Source organism: Stenella coeruleoalba, assembly GCF_951394435.1.
Source record: "Stenella coeruleoalba genome assembly, chromosome: 1".
NCBI classification, from domain to species: domain Eukaryota; kingdom Metazoa; phylum Chordata; class Mammalia; order Artiodactyla; family Delphinidae; genus Stenella; species Stenella coeruleoalba.
The window spans coordinates 173,117,552-173,137,019 of NC_137169.1; the positions used below are offsets into that span (position 1 = coordinate 173,117,552).

Consider the following 19,468-nt stretch of genomic DNA (forward strand, 5'->3'; position numbering starts at 1 on the left):
TGCCCATCGACAGACAAATGGATAAAGAAGATGTGGTACATGTATACATGAAATATTACTCAGTCATAAAAAGGAACAAAACTGGGTCATTTGTAGAGACATGGAGGGACCTAGAGTCTGTCATACAGAGTGAAGTAAGTCAGAAAGAGAAAAACAAATATCGTATATTAACGCATATATTTGGAATCTAGAAAAATAGTACAGATGAACCGGTTTGCAAGGCAGAAATAGAGACATATATGCAGAGAACAAACATATGGACACCAGCGGGGGAAAGTGGGGGGAGGGGTGATGGTGGTGTGATGAATTCGGAGACTGGGATTGACATCTATACACTAATATAAATAAAACAGATAACTAATAAAAACCTGCTATATAAAAAAAAGTTTTTTTAATTGTTTTATAAAGTATTAGTTAAATTATGGCATATTCAAACAGTATATCCATAGTGTGTATAGGACACGTCCATTATTTTATACTTAAATTTTATAAGTTAGAATGGTTGAACATTTACAGAGAAGTTGTGAGAATAGTAAAGAGTTCCCATATACCTTTACATCCAGTTTCCTCTACTGGTAAAATCTTAGATTAGGATGGTTCATTTGTCACAATTAATGAACCAAACATTGAAACGATATTCAGATTTCCATAGTTTTTACTTAGTGCCCTTTTCCTGTTACAGGAGTACATCCAGGACACTACATTACATTTAGTTGTCATGTCTCCTTAGGCTCCTCTCGACTGTGACAGTTTCTCAGATTATTTTTTGGTTTTGATGACCCTGAAAGTTTTGAGGAGTACTGGCCAGGTATTTTGTAGACTGTCCCTCAATTGGGATTTGTCTAATTTTTTTCTCATGATTATACTGAGGTCATGGGTGTTGGGGAGGAAGACCACAGAGGTCATTCTCATCACATCATAACAAGGGTACATGCTATCAACATAAACTTAACACTGTCACTGTTAATTTTGATCACCTGGCTGGGGTAGTGTTTGTCAGTTTTCTCCATTCTAACGTTACCTTTCTTGCCCCATATTCACAATGTTCTCTCTCTAAGGAAGTCACTGCGCACAGCCCATACTTAAGAAGTGGGAAGTTACGCTCCGCCTCCTTGAGGGTAGAGTAATACATAAATGATTTGGAATTATTCTGCATAGGAGATTTATCAATTCTTCTCTATTTATTCAATCATTTATGTGTATCAGTATGGACCCATGGGTATTTATTTTTATAATTTGTATAAAGTAAATGCATTGTGCGCTATTGCATATTTATAGCACAATCTAATACTGTATGATTAATTTTGTTGCTTCAATTCTTTCAGCTTTGACCGCTCGGAGCTCTTTCAGTTGGCTCCTGTGTCCCTGTGACATACCCCATCATTGTGTGTATATACTGTTAGCACTTCCTAATTTGGGCACCACAAAATACTCTAGGATCATCTTACATATTCCCCAGCCCTATAATCAGCCATTTGTCCAAAAAGTCTTGGTTCCTTTTTTTGGAGAATGGTACTAGAAACAAGATCCGGGTGCTGGGTATGTTTGTTGCTACTGGAGTGTCATTGACTCTAGGTCCTCTCAGCTGAGAGAGCAAGAAAGTGGTGTGTGTGTGTACATGCATATCTACACCTGTGCATACATATACTACAAATACAGGTATCAACACACGTATGTACACACATGTATATAAATATATGCATGCCCATACATGTGTCTATATGTTTACATATGTGTTTACACATATCTATCAATATTTCTACATGTATCCATCTATATCTATATTTGGCTAAACATTAATTCACACTGATATCACCAACTCTATACCACTGCCACCGGATGCTTCTAGCCACCTCTCGTGTGTGTCTAACCTCTCACTCCAACAGTGAGAAACCTGCCTCCACCATCCAGCATCCACAAATTCATTAATTACAGTGTTTTCAGAATTGTTAACTCTTAGCTCCACTGCAAAAAAGAGTTCAGTGCTTATGTAAAATTTCTTTTACTTTTATAGTCTCCATCCATCATTTCCAAAGTTACTTAGGTCACCCTCTTCAGTGAGGTTATTTCATATACTTGTAATACTGTTAGATTCTTTCGTCAGTCTACATTCCATCTTGGGATCCCCTGACCTCTTAAATTTTTTTTTTTAATTTACAAACATTAAAATTCACTCTCTTTGTTGTAAAGTTCTATGCATTCTAACAAATGCATAGTGCATTTTAACAAATGCATGGTGTCATGTATCTACCATTACAGTCTCATACAGAATAGTTTCACTCCCCTAAAAATTCCCCGTGTTTCTCCTATTCAGCCCTCCTTTTCCCACAAACCTTTGGAAACCACTTATCTGTTTACCATCTGGATGGTTTTGCCTTTTTCAGATGTCATATAAATAGAATCATATCGTATGTATTGTACCTTTCTGACTATATTCTTTCACTGAGCAATGTACACTTAAGACTCATCTATGTTTTTTCATGGCTTAGTAGCTCATTTCTTTTTATCACTAAATAATACCCCATTGTATATAGTTTGTTCATTCACCAGCGAAGGACATCTTACATGCTTCCAGTTTTTTGGTGATTGTGAATAAAGCTACTATCAACACTCACATGAAGATGTTTGTGGGATCACAGTTTTTCAATATCCTAGAAGTATGGCTGTTGGACATATGGTAAGAAATACCATACATACCTCTGTAAGAAATTCAGGTCCACTTCTGTTCAGAAAAAGATTATATTTCTATGTATTTAGGCATAAAACATAAACAGCTGTGATGGGATTTATGACCAATTTTATTTATTTTTTACTCACTTCTGTATTTTCCCAGGATGTTTTTAAGTAATTCAAGCAAGCAGTACATTTATAATCAGGGGAAAATTAATTTAAAACGTACAATTAAGTAAGAGAGTAACAGGAGTAAACCAAATCCAATGGCTCTGTGTTGTTTATCTTGTTTCACTAGACCACCAGCTCCTGGCCAGCAGGGATTCTCTGATACGAGCTTACGCACTGTGACTGTTAAGGCATCACACGGCCTGTGAAGCATTTCACTGTAAAGAGATTCTCTGTTCTTTGTCTACAGCTGGTGTTTCCTGACATTCGTTTTAGGCTCTGTGTTATCTCAGACTCAGGAGAAGTAATGGAACCCTGGTCAGCATTTGGGAGACCCAGATTCCTGTCAGTGTGCCTGGACTCCACTTCTAATAAGGAACGTTCTGTTCTGTTTCTATTTTTATTTATTTTTAAATTTATAAAACCTCTTAGTTTCAGGTATACAGCTAAGTGATTCAGTGATGTGTGTGTGTGTGTGTGTATATATATATATATATATATATATATATATATATATACACATATATATACACACACACATTCTTTTTTAGATTCTTTTCTATTATAGGTTATTATAAGATACCAAATATATTAATAGTTCCCTGTGCTATACAGCAGGTCCTTGAATTGTTTATCTATTTTATATATAGTAGTGTGTATATTTTAATCCCAAATCCTAATTTATCCCTCCTCCCCTTTTCCCCCTTGGTAACCATAAGTTTGTTTTCTATGTCTGTGAGTCTTTTTCTGTTTTCATTTGTATCATGTTTTTAGATTCCACATATAAGTGGTATCATGTGATACTTGTCTTTCTTCTGCCTTGTTTCTGAGACCAACCTTTAAAGCTCATCTTCCAGTTCTAGTCACTAGATTCCTGTCTTGTTTCTGGTCTAAGTGCCCTCAACTGTACAAATCCATAACGTATTTAAAAAAAAAAAAAAAAGGTTTGCCTCCAATCAAGCAAGCCCTCAAATAATCTACTTATGAGCAGATGTTTTGTCAGTAAATGAAAATCCGCAGTATAACATCACACTCTGACATGAACAAAAAAATGAAACCAGCTCATTAAGTTTTAGACAATATATCTGTCATTACCAGTTGTTTTAATTTTCAAAGAAGGAGGAACTTTGGCACCTATTATCATAGAGTAAATAAATTAGATCTATTGTGAATGTGAAGTAGGCAGTTACAATGGCATCTTCATGTATCTATTATAATGTTGACAAGCTAAACAATACATCCCCCCCCTTTCAAAGAAGATGTATGAATTTTTTATGCCTGGTTATTTATTTCTATCTTTTCGGAATGACAGGTATAGAATCCATTGTCAAAATTACCAAGAACCTTTTAGAAACAAATCATGAGGCTGTTGAGTACTATACCTCTGTTAATACTAAGTATTAATTACTCACAAATAAAGTCTATAAGAAGAGACACTACTCAAAGCCCAGACTCTTGGAAACATTACCACAGTTTTTGATATTCTCACCTCCAGGGCATAAATTATTAATTTTGGGTGAAGCTACCTCACTGAGTTTGCGAATCGATGAGTGAAACTTATATGCTTTGGTTTTATTTTTAGCATCACAGGGGTGATAAGAGAGAAATACGAACAACCTGCAGGAAAGGCACACGACTGTGTTATTGTTCTAGATACTCTAATCGGTGGTGAGCCTTAGGTGGCCCTCTCACTTGTCACTCATTTCCCCCACTCCACTGTTGTATCTGGGCCACTTGGGTAAAAAATACCCAGGCTGAAACAGCGAGACAAATAAATCCAATATCTAAAATGACCATGTGGATCAAACAGAATCAAGGTTTGAAGAGGGCTTCTTTCCATTGTCTATTTAAATATCATGGTATGGCTCTTGGAGAAGAGGCCAAAATTTTAAATATAAGGTATACCTTATACCTTAATATTTAAATATAAGGTATAATTTTAAATATAAGGTTTGTGTTTGCTGTACTTCCCAAAGTTAAACAGGGAAGGTTCTGGAGGATAAATAAGAAGCTATGCTTTACAGGGCAGAGGAGATCAAGAGTTACTATGTTCAGCAAATTTTAGAAAACACTTTGCATCCAAGGAAGGCATATTTAAAAGCAATCACATTTTGCAACAATGCTGGGAAAAGGGAAGTCATTATCAACACCCTCAACCTTTAAATTAGATGAGCAGAGATCTGTTCTATTTATTCTGTAGCTGCAAACTGGCTAAAGAATGTGGCTATCTGTATACCAGAAATTAATGTGCTCGTTTGGGAAAAAACAGCTAAAACACACTAACTACCCAATGAACACTTCACAATGTGCTCCATCAGCCTCCCCATCCACTCACTATTCATGTCACGTCTCTGTGCTTGGCTCCCACTATCCCTTCTGCTTGAAATCCCTTTCCCCTCCTCATTTGCCAATGCAAACTGCTTTCGTTCAAGGCCCTGCTGCAGTGCTAGCTCTCTGTGAATCTCCTCAGATCTCCCAATCAGGGTCCACCATTCCATTCCCATTCTCCCAAAAGACTGCATTAGACCCTCTACTGGAGACTTCCTGTGTACGTATCTGTCGCCCCTTGAGTTTCCTGAGTTACACTGGTGCCTCGTTAATCCTTTTTTTCCGTCAGCACCCAGACAATACTTAGCTGACAGTGAGAACTGAGTACACTGAAATAGGAATTTATTCAAGAGATATACTGTAAAAAAAAAAACTAAAAATAGAGTTATCACATGATCCTGCAATCCACTCCTGGGCATGCATCCGGAGAAAACTATAATTCAAAAAGATACATGTACCCCAATACTCATAGCAGCACAGTTTACAATAGCCAAGACATGGAAGCAACCTAAATGTCCCTCAACAGATGAATGGATAGAAAGAAGATGTGGTGTGTATACCCCCCCACACACACAATGGAATATTACTCAACCATAGAAAAGAATGAAACAATGCCATTTGCAGCAACGTGGATGGACCTAGAGATTACCATATTAAGTGAAGTAGTCAGAAAAAAACAAATATCATATGATATCACTTATATGTGGAATCTAAATTCCACAAATGAACTTATTTTATAAAACAGAAATAGATTTACAGACATGGAAGACAAACTTATGGTTACCAAAGGGGAAAGGGGAGGAGAGAGACAAATCAGGAGTTTGGGATTAACATATACAAAGTACTATTTATAAAATAAACAACAAAGACCTACTGTATAGCACAGGGAACTATATTCAATATCTTACAATAACTTATAATGGAAAAGAATCTGAAAAAATATATATACATGCATGTATAACTCAATTACTTTGCTGTATACCTGAAACTAACACAACATTGCAAATTAACTATACGTCAACTTAAAAAATAGTTATGGGAAAAAAGAGAGATGCTGTACCAGGACCCTAACACCGTCTTCACCTGCATAAGGTCGTGTCAGTGTATTAGTATGGAAAAGAGAAAAAGCTATTTGAAATAGGGTTTCAGTCATGTTCTGCTATGCCTAGCTTTTGGGATGATTATAGTAGTTGCTCCAAAAACCACCTTCGATTCATTGATTTCTGTATCTGTTGGGTACAGGTATTCCCTGCTTTTTCAAAGTTCGCTTTACACCACTTTGCTTTTACAAAAGAATTAGTACCTGTTTTCGCTAACCGAAAGAAATGTGAAGAGGATTTTTGCTTTTAGGAAAGAAGGCAAAAAGCGAAAATAGCATTCAGCGTTTGTTTTGCAGGAGCCATTATAAAGGCAGTGCATTCCCCCAGCAGTGAGAGTGGCACTACCACGGCTCCTTCCCCAGAAACTACACTCAGCATCTCAGCATGAAGCTGCTGTACCTGTGAACTGTGTCTGTGCTTTACCTCAATTTATTTTGTGCATCCGTTAGCAAGACGTGTCCGAAGGTAATTGCTTCTTCACTTTGCACCATTCCAGGTTACAGGAACTTTCCTAGGAACACTACTTTCGGATAGCGGGGGGAACCTGTGTACACTTTAATATTGCCCTTTCTCCGAGAAAGAATGAAGTGTGCTATGATGATATATAAGTCTTTCTTCGAGGGGACTAGGTATTAACTCTTACTTAGAACCAGAAGAATGCTGTTCCTTAACTTTGTTTCCACCATGAAATAGCAACTAATCTCAGAAACGAATCTAAGTGGCCTTTTAACTAGTGACAACAATAACCACTATAATTCGTGTTGGACGTTATGTTTACAAAGCACTTTGTGGGTATTCTTTTATTCTCATAACATTCTGTTCCTGAATTAGGAACTCTGCTTCTGTTCAACACTTAAAATTTAGAGGGTTGATTCAACAAATCCCTCCTTCTTAGTGAATTAAACTCTACTCCTGTTCTACTCTAAAATAAACTACCACAGTGCCAGGAGAAACTGTAAGACCTTGAATGTGCCTGGCTCAAGTAACACAAAAATACTAGTTGGATGAAGAATGTTTTCCAAGATCAGTGAAGAGACAGAATTCTTCCCTCCTGTTCCATCTGTGCTGCAACAAAAGAGAAAGATGCTGCGAGAACTAAAGCTCACATGCGCTGTTTTTCTCCCCAGAAACTAAACGGTTCTGGTCAGGTAGCTCGTGTCTGAGATCCTGATGCTGTTTCTCTAATTATCTGGAAGAACCCGAGACTGGTGCCCATGTCCTATGCATGCGAGAACAGGAAATGAGAATGAGACCACTGAGTGAAAAGCAGGGAATCTTGGGGATGAGTCTTGGGCTAAAGTGATGTTTATGAAGCTGCTCTAGGAAGAGGTTTCTCTTGTCTAAAACAGATGCTCTCAGGAGCATCTTCACCCCCTATCTTCACCTTGGTTTGGGAACCCTCAACCCAAACCAAACCAGAATGTCTGCAAACCAGGAAGTAACTCCTTCAAGTCCAAATCCCACTTCTTCCCACCTCCACAATTCATTCCAGCCCCAGCCTGAGCTCAAATCCAACCTGCACCTTGAAGGAGGGAGGGGAGGGGAAAGGAGGTGCTTTGTAGAGCTTGATCCTTTGTCTGTAATATCAGCTTTACCCTTGTCAGTTTATTTTACCTTATTCTCAAGAGTGCTAGGAATGTATAAATGACTTGGGAAACTGGGACGATTCAAAGTCATGGTCTTTTGCATTATCTGGTTTCCAAAAATAATTACTTGACCTTCCATGTGAGACGAGCACTCAAAGATAAACAGTCACTCCTAAGATCACCAAGAACAACCTTTAAACCAAAAAGTCAGTTTGCTATTATATTAGTTGCTCTGCAGAGTCATAGGATAAGTAAACATGGTCGTATCTGTTAAAGAGTTTAAATTGACCCTTAAGAGGGTTCCTCATTAGAGAACACCTGGACGGGAATTATATATCTTAGCATAATAAACATTGTTGAGTCAAAGTTTACAATGTTCATTCACATGACTTGTTCCTCACCGGCATATTCTAGAAAGAGTGATACGGTGACTGTAGTCTTGAGCACTTAGCTTTCCTACTGACCTACAGGTAATGAGTGAAATTGCAGACTGTTCTCTGGTTTGTTTCAGGCTGTCAATCACTCCAATGCTTTGGAGAACATTAGCCCCCTCCAGGGGACTGCTTCAACCACAGCACATTCCGTGGGTCAGAGCCACTTCCCAGTTTTCACCAGCTGAATGCCACTGCTCCAAAGAGAGCTCTGGTAGGTTGCTGGAAATTTTCCTCTTATCAAAGATGTCTCCTAATCTCTAAGTCTTCATTTCTGCAACTGGATGTCCTGACATTTACTGGAAATGTAATGTACCGGAGACAGGTATAGGAGCTCTCACAAACTCAACAGGCGGGAAGAGGGTGTACCTAGAGCTTGATTCATTCTCCTCTTCCACTAAAGCCCACTAGAATGCTCTATTTCTTATCTTGTCACTTGATTGTCCTCAGGAATTGGTGAGTTAGACAAGCATGTTTCAACTCAGTCTTCAACTCTCTGGATAATACTAAAATCAAAAGCTCACCCAACCATGATACGTCTCATTTGACAGAAAAGTGCCTTCTCATTTATACAAAGATATCTGGAAATAGTGAGTCAAAAACTATTATAATACGTGTAAATCTAGGAAATACATACAAAACCCCAAACTCAAACCCCAAAACCCCCCAAAACAAAAAACCAGCATCAAATGATTCATTAACTCCTAAGGGAGGACAGCTTAAGAATGACAAATGTTAATCAAGGAAAAAATGACAATGTCTTAGCGTGTAGTGAGAGGGAGCACTTCAAAACTATGTCTTTTATTTGTCTTTGGAGAGGGAAGGGGACTGAATAGTGCCAAGACTGGAGTAATTTACCCTTAAATTACTTATATGCAGAACTATTAACCTACATAAAATGAAGCTGGATGATCCTTGAGCTTCCTTGAGCTCCTTGAGCTTGCCTGCTGTTAATCAGAGATCAGAGAATGGTGAAAACCTGAGGGTATTTAAGATAATGAGAAAATGACAATCCTACTTACATTACAGATCCCCAGGTATGCAAGTAGTTACTGGAGTTTTGTTATTATTATCCCCTTTAAAAATAAATTTTAAATCACACAAATAATATACTCATATTTTCCTTAAAAAATTAAAATTTTAAAATATTTTTATAAGGATTAAAAATCCCCTAACCACCACACCCAATCTAACTCCACTGTTGACAACAGCCAACATCTATCTGCATTTTCTATGCCAGAAACCGTGCTAAGAGTTTACAGGAATATCTTTTTAATTTTCACAAATTCCTGCTACAGTGGGTTCAATTATTATCCCCATTTTGCAGAGGAGGAAACTGAGGCATGGCACACTTATGTCCCCCATTAACTCAGGTGTCCACTCTTTTTTTTTTTTTTTTGGTACGCGGGCCTCTCCCGCCGCGGAGCACAGGTCCCAGACGCGCAGGCCCAGCGGCCACGGCCCACGCGACCAGCCGCTCTGCGGCATGCCGGATCCTCCCGGACCGGGGCACGAACCCACGTCCCTTGCATCGGCAGGCGGACTCCCAACCACTGCGCCACCAGGGAAGCCCCAGGTGCCCACTCTTAGTAGTTAGGGACACATCCATCCAGGCTTTTCTATGGATCCCTGTACATTTATGAGTACTCATAGCACATGTAGGGTGTTGCTGTTTTGTTTCATTAAAAAACCTTAAATGGTATCATACTATACATATCCAATCTACAATTTGCATTTCTCCCTGACAGTTCATCAATTCTAACTCATTCTTTTTAATTGCTGTCTAGTGTACTACAGCTGTAGCATTCTCCTAGTGACAAGCATGAAGGTTATTTTTGATTTTTCACTTATAGAAACAATGCTGTAGTGAAAGCCTTGTGCAAGCTTTCTCATTCACAAGGGCAGCTGCTTGGGTGGATATCAAGATATGGAAGTGCTGGGTGATGCTGAGTGCATGTTTAAATTTTAATAGATACTGCTAAATTGTCCTCCAAGATATGTACCACTAGTATGTAAATACATATTTTCCTATTACCATGCCAAAATCTGATATTATCAATCTTCAAATTTTTGCCAAGCTAAGGAATCATGTTTTAATATGCATTTCCCTGATTACAATAAACGTTGTGTTAGGCAACACCATCTGGACTGGTAATTAAATGATAAAGTGAGTTAAAGTAGGGCAACATAAAAAAATGTATATATACATTAAGCGTATTATTTATTTTAAAATACATAGATGTGCATTCCCCCTCCCATCTTTTGACACAGGAACAAGGCTTCTCAAGTAAGGGATCACTGACTGGGGCTCTACATATACTTTCTGCATTAACCACACCCTTATAATGTACATCTAAGATTCCCTGGTTTGGTTTCTTAAGTGAAGTGAGAACGTAAAAGCCTTGTGAAATAATCTGAGTGCAGAATTTAATCTAATTTAACCGTAAGTTTTTAGTAATTGGCTTCATCAAGATTTTCCAAGCATTTAATTTAATTTTCACAAAAACAGCTCTTTCCACACTTGTGTTTCATTGGTTTATATATTACCTAACTAAATTACATAATTACAATGACATTCATCCAGTATAAGCACGTTTGGAAACCATCGCACTGGCGCTTGGAAAACACACATTTAACTGAGAGAGCAAAAGCACAGAGGTATTCTAGAGAGTAGCCCACCAGTCATTCTGTGAGCCCACCCTAGACTGAAGTCAGCCTCTTTCAGAGGGGTTTGGGCGAGTCTTCTAACGCAGCAGGTTGGGTAAGAGAGTAGCCACTGTACTAGTGATGTGGAACATCTTTTCATATGCTTATTACCCAATATCCTCTACTGTGAACCATCTGTTCATTTCATTTACCTATTTTTCTAGTGGATTAGCCTTTTCTTAATTATTTACAAGTGTTCTTTAGAAATCCCGGTACTAATCCTTTGTCTTTTATGTCATAAATATTTTCTCCCAGGATGTTGCCTATCTATTAACTACTTTTCTGTAGTTATTCTGTCTTGCAGAAGTACTTAATTTTGATCTAATGAAATAAACTATTTTTCTTTCTTTTTTTAATATATTTATTTATTTATTTTTGGCTGCATTGGGTCTTCGTTGCTGAGTGTGGGCTTTCTCTAGTTGCGGTGAGTGGAGACAACTCTTCGTTGCGATGCGTGGGTTTCTCATTGCAGTGGCTTCTCTTGTTGTGGAGCATGGGCTCTAGGGTGTGGGCTTCAGTAGTAGTGGCACATGGGCTCAGGAGTTGTGGCTCGTGGGCTCTAGAGCGCAGGCTCAGAAGTTCTGGCGCATGGGCTTAGCTGCTCTGCGGCATGTGGGATCTTCCTGGACCAGGGCTCGAACCCATGTCCCCTGCATTGGCAGGTGGATTCTTAACCACTGCGCCACCAGGGAAGTCCCACTATTTTTCTTTCTTCATAGCTTTTGCTTTCTATGTCTTAAGAAAGCCTCCCCTGCTTTGCTAAGATTCTAAACATATTCTCCTATGTTTTCTTCTAATACTTCAATAATTTTATAATTCCCAGATTCCAGATGAGGAACTTGAAGTTCAGAAGTTTCAGATATTTGACGAAAATTATAAAGCTAGAAATAACCCGGGATCCATATTGATATATATTTATATATAATCTCCAAAGCCAATGCTACTACTTTATACTACTTTCCTGAAGAAGGAATTAAAGTCTGAGAGAAGTAAAGTGAAATACATGGATGTCCAACAGTGGTAAAAATTGGATGAATGCACATGTTTGTACCGAGTACATAAATGGTTGACATATAAATGACTCATCAACAGCCACAGAAAACCAGCACAACCTCTTCCACCCACAGAAACTGTGGTCAATAGAATTTAGATGTCCCAAGTGACTGGACATCTAAATACTATTGAGCAACTACCAGGTACAAAATAATAGTTGGACCTCGAGGTCCAACTTCTCTTATTCATACATTCCTCCATCCACATTCAAGCAAACAAAAATATACCGAACACCTAGCATGTCCCAGGTAACAAGCGCCACACACTCATAGATGTGGACTTTGCTAGACTCCTTCGCATGGATAATCCGCAAGTTCCTAAAGCTTTGCTTGCTCAAAACCAACCTCTGCGTTCGCAATGTACCTTGAGCTGGGGTCATTTAGGTCACATGCCTTCTATCTGCTACCAGAAAGTGAGCCCACTAGGGTGATGAGCTTTACATGATGCTCCTCTGCATCCCCCAAAGCACAGAGCCTAAGGCCCTGACAGTACAGGTGTTCTGTTACTGCAGTTCCTACACTGTCGTGTGATGGACGCTTCACTCCCTCTCTTGTGGACCACATTTGATCTTTTAAGGGTGGGCAAGAATGAGTAATGAATAATGAATGAATGAACACTTTGTATTTTCATCAAAGCCTTCTTAGTGATTTTACCTTTTCATTGAGGTCACTATTTATTCTCACCACTACCGGTCATCTTTCCAGGGGTCACAGTCTTGTTATTACCATTATCTCCTGAGTCCTCTGTCTTCCTTTAATACCTATAATAAGCTGTCAAATCTTGTTGCTTCTATGGCAACCTTGCCTAAACCTTTTCTATTCTCCCTGCCACTAGCTTGGTTCAGGTTCACTATCTCTTGCAAAAACTATTATGAATGACCTCCCACCCAGGCTCCCCATACTACTCCATAGTACACCTGCTGATTCCACATAAACTTTCCTGAATCGTAATCTCATTCTGACAACCCCTAGCTTAAAAACTTCAAAGGCTCCCATTAATCCACTGAATTGATTTTGGACCTCTCAGCTGGACATCAAAGCTCTGTGTATGACCCCATCTACGTTTTGCCTCTAATTTCCCGCTGCTCTCCTACTGATGCCTTCTCCTGACCCCTCCCGCTCCCCAATCAAACAGGACCATGTGCTTTTTATTAAATACGTGTTAGGTTTTCCATCTCTGTTACTTCAGCCTGGGGCACTCTCCCTCATTCCATCCTTTGAGGCCCATTGTAAACACCAGCTCTTTCATCCAGTAGGTCCTGATGCCACAACAGACAAGATATCTGCCTTCTTTGATATCTGGCAGCTCTTTGTGTTGTCTTCTTGGAATCAATCTTGTTTTATTTATCTAACCTTGCTTTATTTATAGTCATTTGGTACATACTTTGTTTACTGCAATACAAGCGCCTTGTGGTAAGAGTCAGTGGTTTCCTTATTTTTGTGTTTATCTGCAGAGTTTGGGACAGAGCCTTGTACACAGAGGCACCCAGTAAGCTACTGGTTGACCTGAACAGTTCCCTCAACTTTACTGTAAGCTCCTTAAGGACAGTGACTTTAAGTACACAGTGTCTCTCAACCCAGGTAAGGGCCTTGTGCATAACAGGTACTCAAAACATACTTGTTTAAGTAATTTCATGGTTCCAGAGCAAGATTTTTCAAAACAGATGTAACACTGGCATTAACCTAAAACATTCACTTAAATCTCTCTCACCAATTACCGTAAAAGAAAAAGAAAAGGAACACTGACTCCAACGTTCATTATCCTTTCCTTTCGTTTTATGTGATAATGCCTAACTCTTATTAGGTGTTTATCACGTACCAGGCACTGCACTCAAAGTTTTACAACAATCACCTCGTGTAATCCTCCCAAGAGCACCATGAAGCACTGTCTTTTTCCCCAATGGATGGGCAGGAGGTTTAGAGAAGTGAAGTAACTTGATCCTGCAATGAGTAAGTGGCAGAGCTGAGATCTGAATCCAGGCAGTTTCTGCCTCCAAAAACCCATGGTTGTCACCATCATGCCATATGCCTTGGTTATGTTTGCCAACCCTCTTAATTTCAACAGTTTGGGTAAAAAAAAAATCTTTTAAAAAGTACTTCAAGCCACATCTTAAAATCATTCTTTGAAACATAAGAACATCTTGACTCTCAGATTATTTTAATGGACATAAAAATAAAGAATTGTTAAGTCTATCTCGTCCACCTTCCAATGTAAGCTTCAAATTTAGGAGGTTGTTTTCTCAAATGGTATGCATGGTCAGTACTTGATTATGCATCCCCCCAAATGGAGGTGACAAAGGTAACATAATTCCAAATAACTGAAAATCATTTAATTTTGGAACGCAGTCTAGAAATCTCAGAACCAAAAATAACCATTTAGTCCCCATTCTCCTTGTAAGTCTTCATATACTTGAAAACTCCTCTTGGTGGCCTGGACTCTGATTCACTGGCAGAGTAAAGGGGTGTAGGGTTGACATAGATAATCCATGAGTAAATAGGCCAGAATTTCTCTCTTTTTGAATCTCCATTCAGTCTGCATGGAAAAGCAGTAGCACCAATTCTGACCACAGTGCTGAAAAAGAATACACTAGCACCAAGGAACTGATAGACTGTGAATCTGAGAGAGAAGGAAAAAAGCTGTACTGGCCCTAAATACGATGAGATCAACACTGAGGAAAAACTCACAAGCTGTAAGATAAAAGTCTTTGCCTTCCTTAGGATTTCAGAGATACAAGCATGTGAAGTAGAGATGGACACTAGTAGTTACATCTAAGAAAGAGCCACCAGCGGACTGGTCACCAAAGTCTCTTTAGCCTCCAATGGAAATACTATTACTAAAGATGAGATTCATAACTTAAGATGAAATTATATCAAGGAAGGACAAACTGTGTTCAATAAAATACAGTAGAAAACTGACTACTGATGTTTCAACTACTCAGATCTTCTATTTATCTATTCAAAGCAAAAAAAACAATTCATGTAAAAAGTCTGATAATATTAACTTCACTATTGAGTCATAGCTACCTTTTCTGGATTTAAGTATTGATGTTAAAATATACCACAGGTATGATGAACCTCTGTGACTTAAGGGATACCTTAAAATCCAAATCCCATTTATAAAGCAAAATTTTATCGGAGTATTTTTCACTCCTTTAAAATGATCTAAAATACTCAGTTGTTGATACTTGAGTTTTTCAAGTTGTAGATCATATGTTCAGAAAAGAATAGAGGAAAAAGAGTGAGCCTGTTATGTTCATTAGTGTATCATGGAAAAATGACAGCCTTAAATACTCATGAGCGCTGGTGAATATTCTGCTGACTCCCTCTGCTGTAGCAGAAATCAGAAAAACAAAGCACATAACGGAAAAAGGAGTTTAAGTCAAGTGAAAATATTTTATGACATTGCAAACTTCTTAAAAATACATTCACTCAAACATGAAAAAAATAGCAAGCAATTAATCCCAAAGCAAAAGAGAAAAACAATTCTGCTCCAACATAACTGAATAAATGCATATTCTTAACAATCTGTAATCTCTTAAGAAATCAGCTAATATGATAACTTACTGTTTGTTTAAGAGTTGGAATATTAAGGTGGAACATGTATATTGATTTGTATTAGAGAAAGAGGTTCCTAATTATCTGTTTCAGATCATTAGAATTCTCACGTTAACTCAAAACCCACAGTACCTTAACAGCGTGAATGTGAAGTACAAATTTGATAAAGACCTGCCTTCAAAGTACCTTATTTTCCTTTGAAAGGCAACTTCCTTAACAACACTACGAGAATAATGAAACTTAGCCATTCACTGTGATCTGGACACGAGTTAAAGGATGCAGAGAAAAAGAAAAAAGGTAATGCCCCCACCCCCATAAAACTCATTCCTACTTTATGCTTTTTCCTTTAAATTTAACCATTCTGAAATGCTAATAATTTCGCTACATTTCCCCTGAAACATTCTCTATGAAGACTAAAGAAGGGCTTGTTCAGAAACAAACAGGATACAGGAGTACTGGTACAGCTTCCAGGCAAGCTATAAATAGCAACGGCATTTTCAAGAAATCTCATGCCAGTGTGTAAGCTGCAGTTTAAACATGCAGTGGGGATTTTATTATAATGCTGTCACCAAAATTCATTGTTACACGAGAAATTCAATGCTTACCAAGTTTTCTTGGTTCCTGGCTGCTATTTTTTGCTCCTCTTCTGCCCCATTTTTCATGTATTTGACCTCTTCCACCGGTTTGATCCTATACTCATCTGAGTGCCAAAAAAGAAAAGACATTTTATAACTTTTTTCACAATGGGAGAAAAGTGTCAGTAAGAAAAGTCCAACAGCATAATTTGTTAGAGCCCTTTCCCTGCGGCCTTTCTATGTGGTTCCTTTGAAACCATCTGGAAGAAGCTTCACCAGCCTCTTTTTATGAGGCGCTCTCCTCTGTCTACTGGGCAAAGCTCAGCACCACGAAGGCAGCTAATGAAAGTGGCACTGCCTGGTCCTTTCACAGAGAGCAGATGGTGGCAGCAGAAACGGAGGTTATTCCATATCTAAAGCCTATTCGGAATTTATACGCATTAGGGCATATCGCATAATGGTTTAAGGAGATTTTTCTCCTTGAGAATATTCGTTCAAAATGCCTGTGGCAGCAACGTTATGCAGTACGTTCACACCTGAATTTCTTTCTTTTGGAAAAACAAAGTAAGACTAAAGAGCTTAACTGATCAACAAATAGATATAAACAATTGGAAACTGAAATTTTCCTGTTGGTGATCCCCATATTAAATGTGGAACAGTCTGCAACGATTTCATAGGATTCATACAGACTTTAATCTCTCTGTAAAGTCACACACATGAAGAGCCATAATATCACACGGCTCTAACTGGTAGGTATATCTATCACTCAAGGCGGGACAGTATAGTGGGCCATGGACGGGACCTGGACTTTGCAACAGCCAGAGAGAGAGTACAACAAACTCCAATATCAAAACACATCATAGAACAAACTTGGGAAAACTTGCAATTAAAGTTCCTCTCCAGGGTAGAGGTTTGGTGATGCCAATGATGACATTTTCACCAGATTTCTGTCAATAGGAAATGACTTGGGCACACTAAGGTCAAAAACAGGTGTGACTTTGAGTCACCTTTAGTCCAGTGTGTAGGGAAAATCCCAGACATTATGGAATTAGAGAATTTCATCAACCAACAAACTGATGATTGCCTAGCATATGACATGGAATAATGTCTATAAAAGGCTACCTAATAGACAGATGTCTATCACTAGGAAGTTGCAATATATTTTCTTATTGCCTGTGGTTAATTTGCTACAATGACTATATGCTTATATAATTTCTTGCCTTACTATTTATAATACCATTTCCTATATAGTTTCAGGCTTCCTCATACCATCCCTTAACACGCTACCCCCAAAGATGTTTGTTACAGTTAACATTTCTTCAAGTAATTATGCTGTTCCAATGTTTCTCAAAATTATCATCCTTATGAAAGTAATACATTTGCATATATCTGAATAAAGACTCCATGTTCACAGCTGAGCCAATTGTTTTTTCCATCTGACAATTCAAGGTAGTTATTGATTCTGCTTCTTTCTAAAGAAATTAGAAAGACTGGTATGAGGTTACAGTAATGAGTCCTTTAGGAATACCACGTCCTAAATGTATTAAGTTAATCAATGGGTTCTGATCCACAATTACAAAATACAGAATTTCACATTCCAATTTGGTACTCAGAAGAGGAAAAAATAAGAGAAAATTAATAAATTTGGCACATTTAATTAAGGATTATTTACTCAGAAGTTGGAAAAGCACTTGTTAATTGAAAAAGAAAAGATACTGCCTAATTATGCCTCCCATACAATTAAACAGAGACAAAAAATAAAGGAAAAAAATAATAGCTAAAGATGGGTCTCCCTAACTTCAGTTTGGAACATTAATATTTATAAATGATGGTTCACTGGGATAATTACTAACATTTAACTGATCTAAATTGTGATCTTAATTACTTACCGTGAGTCTCTAGTTATTTAAATATAAACACACATACATACATTATTTGTTTTAAACACAATTCCAGTGGACTCTATCATTTTGTCTAGAGGACACAAAACCTCACATGATGAGATGGCGAACGCATAACATGTTAGGACCTAAGCAGAACCTTCTGAAAGAGCCTTCCAAAAGACGGTCCTTTGCCTGCGGCACAGCAAAAGGTTTCGTCTAGAGGAGACCCACCCTTGCCTTGCCCGCTGTCCTCTCCCACCCCTAAGCCACAGCCCACAGTAGACACTCTCTAAACAGCTGAGTGATATTCAATCTTCATTCTCTTTTTATCCCTACAGGAAACACAGCTGAATTCAAAGTATCAATAGTAGACAAACTATTAATAATTTTCTAATACTTTTCTTCAGTGAAGAAAAGCTGCTGGCCACATGTCTTTCAAAGCAGTGTTATCCCACATACAGACTTTTTATAATATCACCAATTTAGAAAGAGGATAGGTTTTAGCGTGTCATTAACAAACACGCCTGGCTAGCCAATGCTGTCTTTGTGGAACACGCTATAACTGGATAAAAAAGAAAAACAAACAGCCACGACTGCAAAGCCAGACCTATCATTATTACTTACATAACACACTGCACAGAATCCATCGTGGTATGAAACAAAAAAGCCAGCAAGACCCTTAGATAAACCACAATTTGTATAAAGCAAATACTTAAAAACGGTCTGTCAAGTCTCTCAAAGGCTGGTGCTGGGGATGAAGATGCCCATCTGGGAACAGACAACTCGCCAACCAACGTGTCACACATTTCCATGGCGATGCAGCCGTCAGGAACGGCACTCTGTGTGGACCAATGGAGCATTTCGGGTTACGGCAGTGACACCATCACTACGGAAATCCATTTTTCCTTTTGGTGAGGGCACAGGGGAATCCGTGTGGGACTTTAGTCCCTTCATCAGATCACACACTGGAGGCAACTGCAAGTAGCAGAGCCACTGTGACAAGCCAGAGAGCCCCGCCCGGCAACAGAACAACCTGCCAACTTAATTAAGAGGAGCCACGAGCAGACTGTCTTCCTCTGGCTCCCTCACACCTGTTCACAATTTTTCTTTTCTTCCTGTTGATCTTGTCAGGTGGCTTCTTAAAATGCACGTCAGGAGCTGTAGGCTAACACCCGGTTTCGAACCTGCTCCCCTTTCTCCCTATGTAAACAGTTGCAGGCTGTGCCAGTCAAAATAGATCTGGGGTAAAAGCACTGCTGTGGTGATATTTTTAGCATTTTATTCCTCAGATTCCATCAGAAAGGGCTACACTTTCTGTGGCAGCTCTATCATGCTAAAGACACACTGTTGCCCACCAAATCTCTGCGCCTCACGTTTGACGTAAAGTGCCTCATATATACATATATAAAATTAG

The 19,468-nt window shown here is 38.6% G+C and overlaps 1 protein-coding gene across 3 annotated transcripts in view; it reads right to left on the minus strand.

Annotated features, from left to right (window-relative positions):
* The window catches only part of LOC307194867 (uncharacterized protein C1orf21), a 225,083-nt gene that overhangs the window by 96,433 nt on the left and 109,182 nt on the right, over positions 1-19,468 (minus strand). For all 3 annotated transcript variants that reach the window (XM_079938242.1, XM_079938243.1, XM_079938244.1), the window contains exon 3: positions 16,202-16,296. In XM_079938242.1, the coding sequence (XP_079794368.1) occupies positions 16,202-16,296 (95 nt within the window). The remainder of the gene's footprint in view (positions 1-16,201; positions 16,297-19,468) is intronic.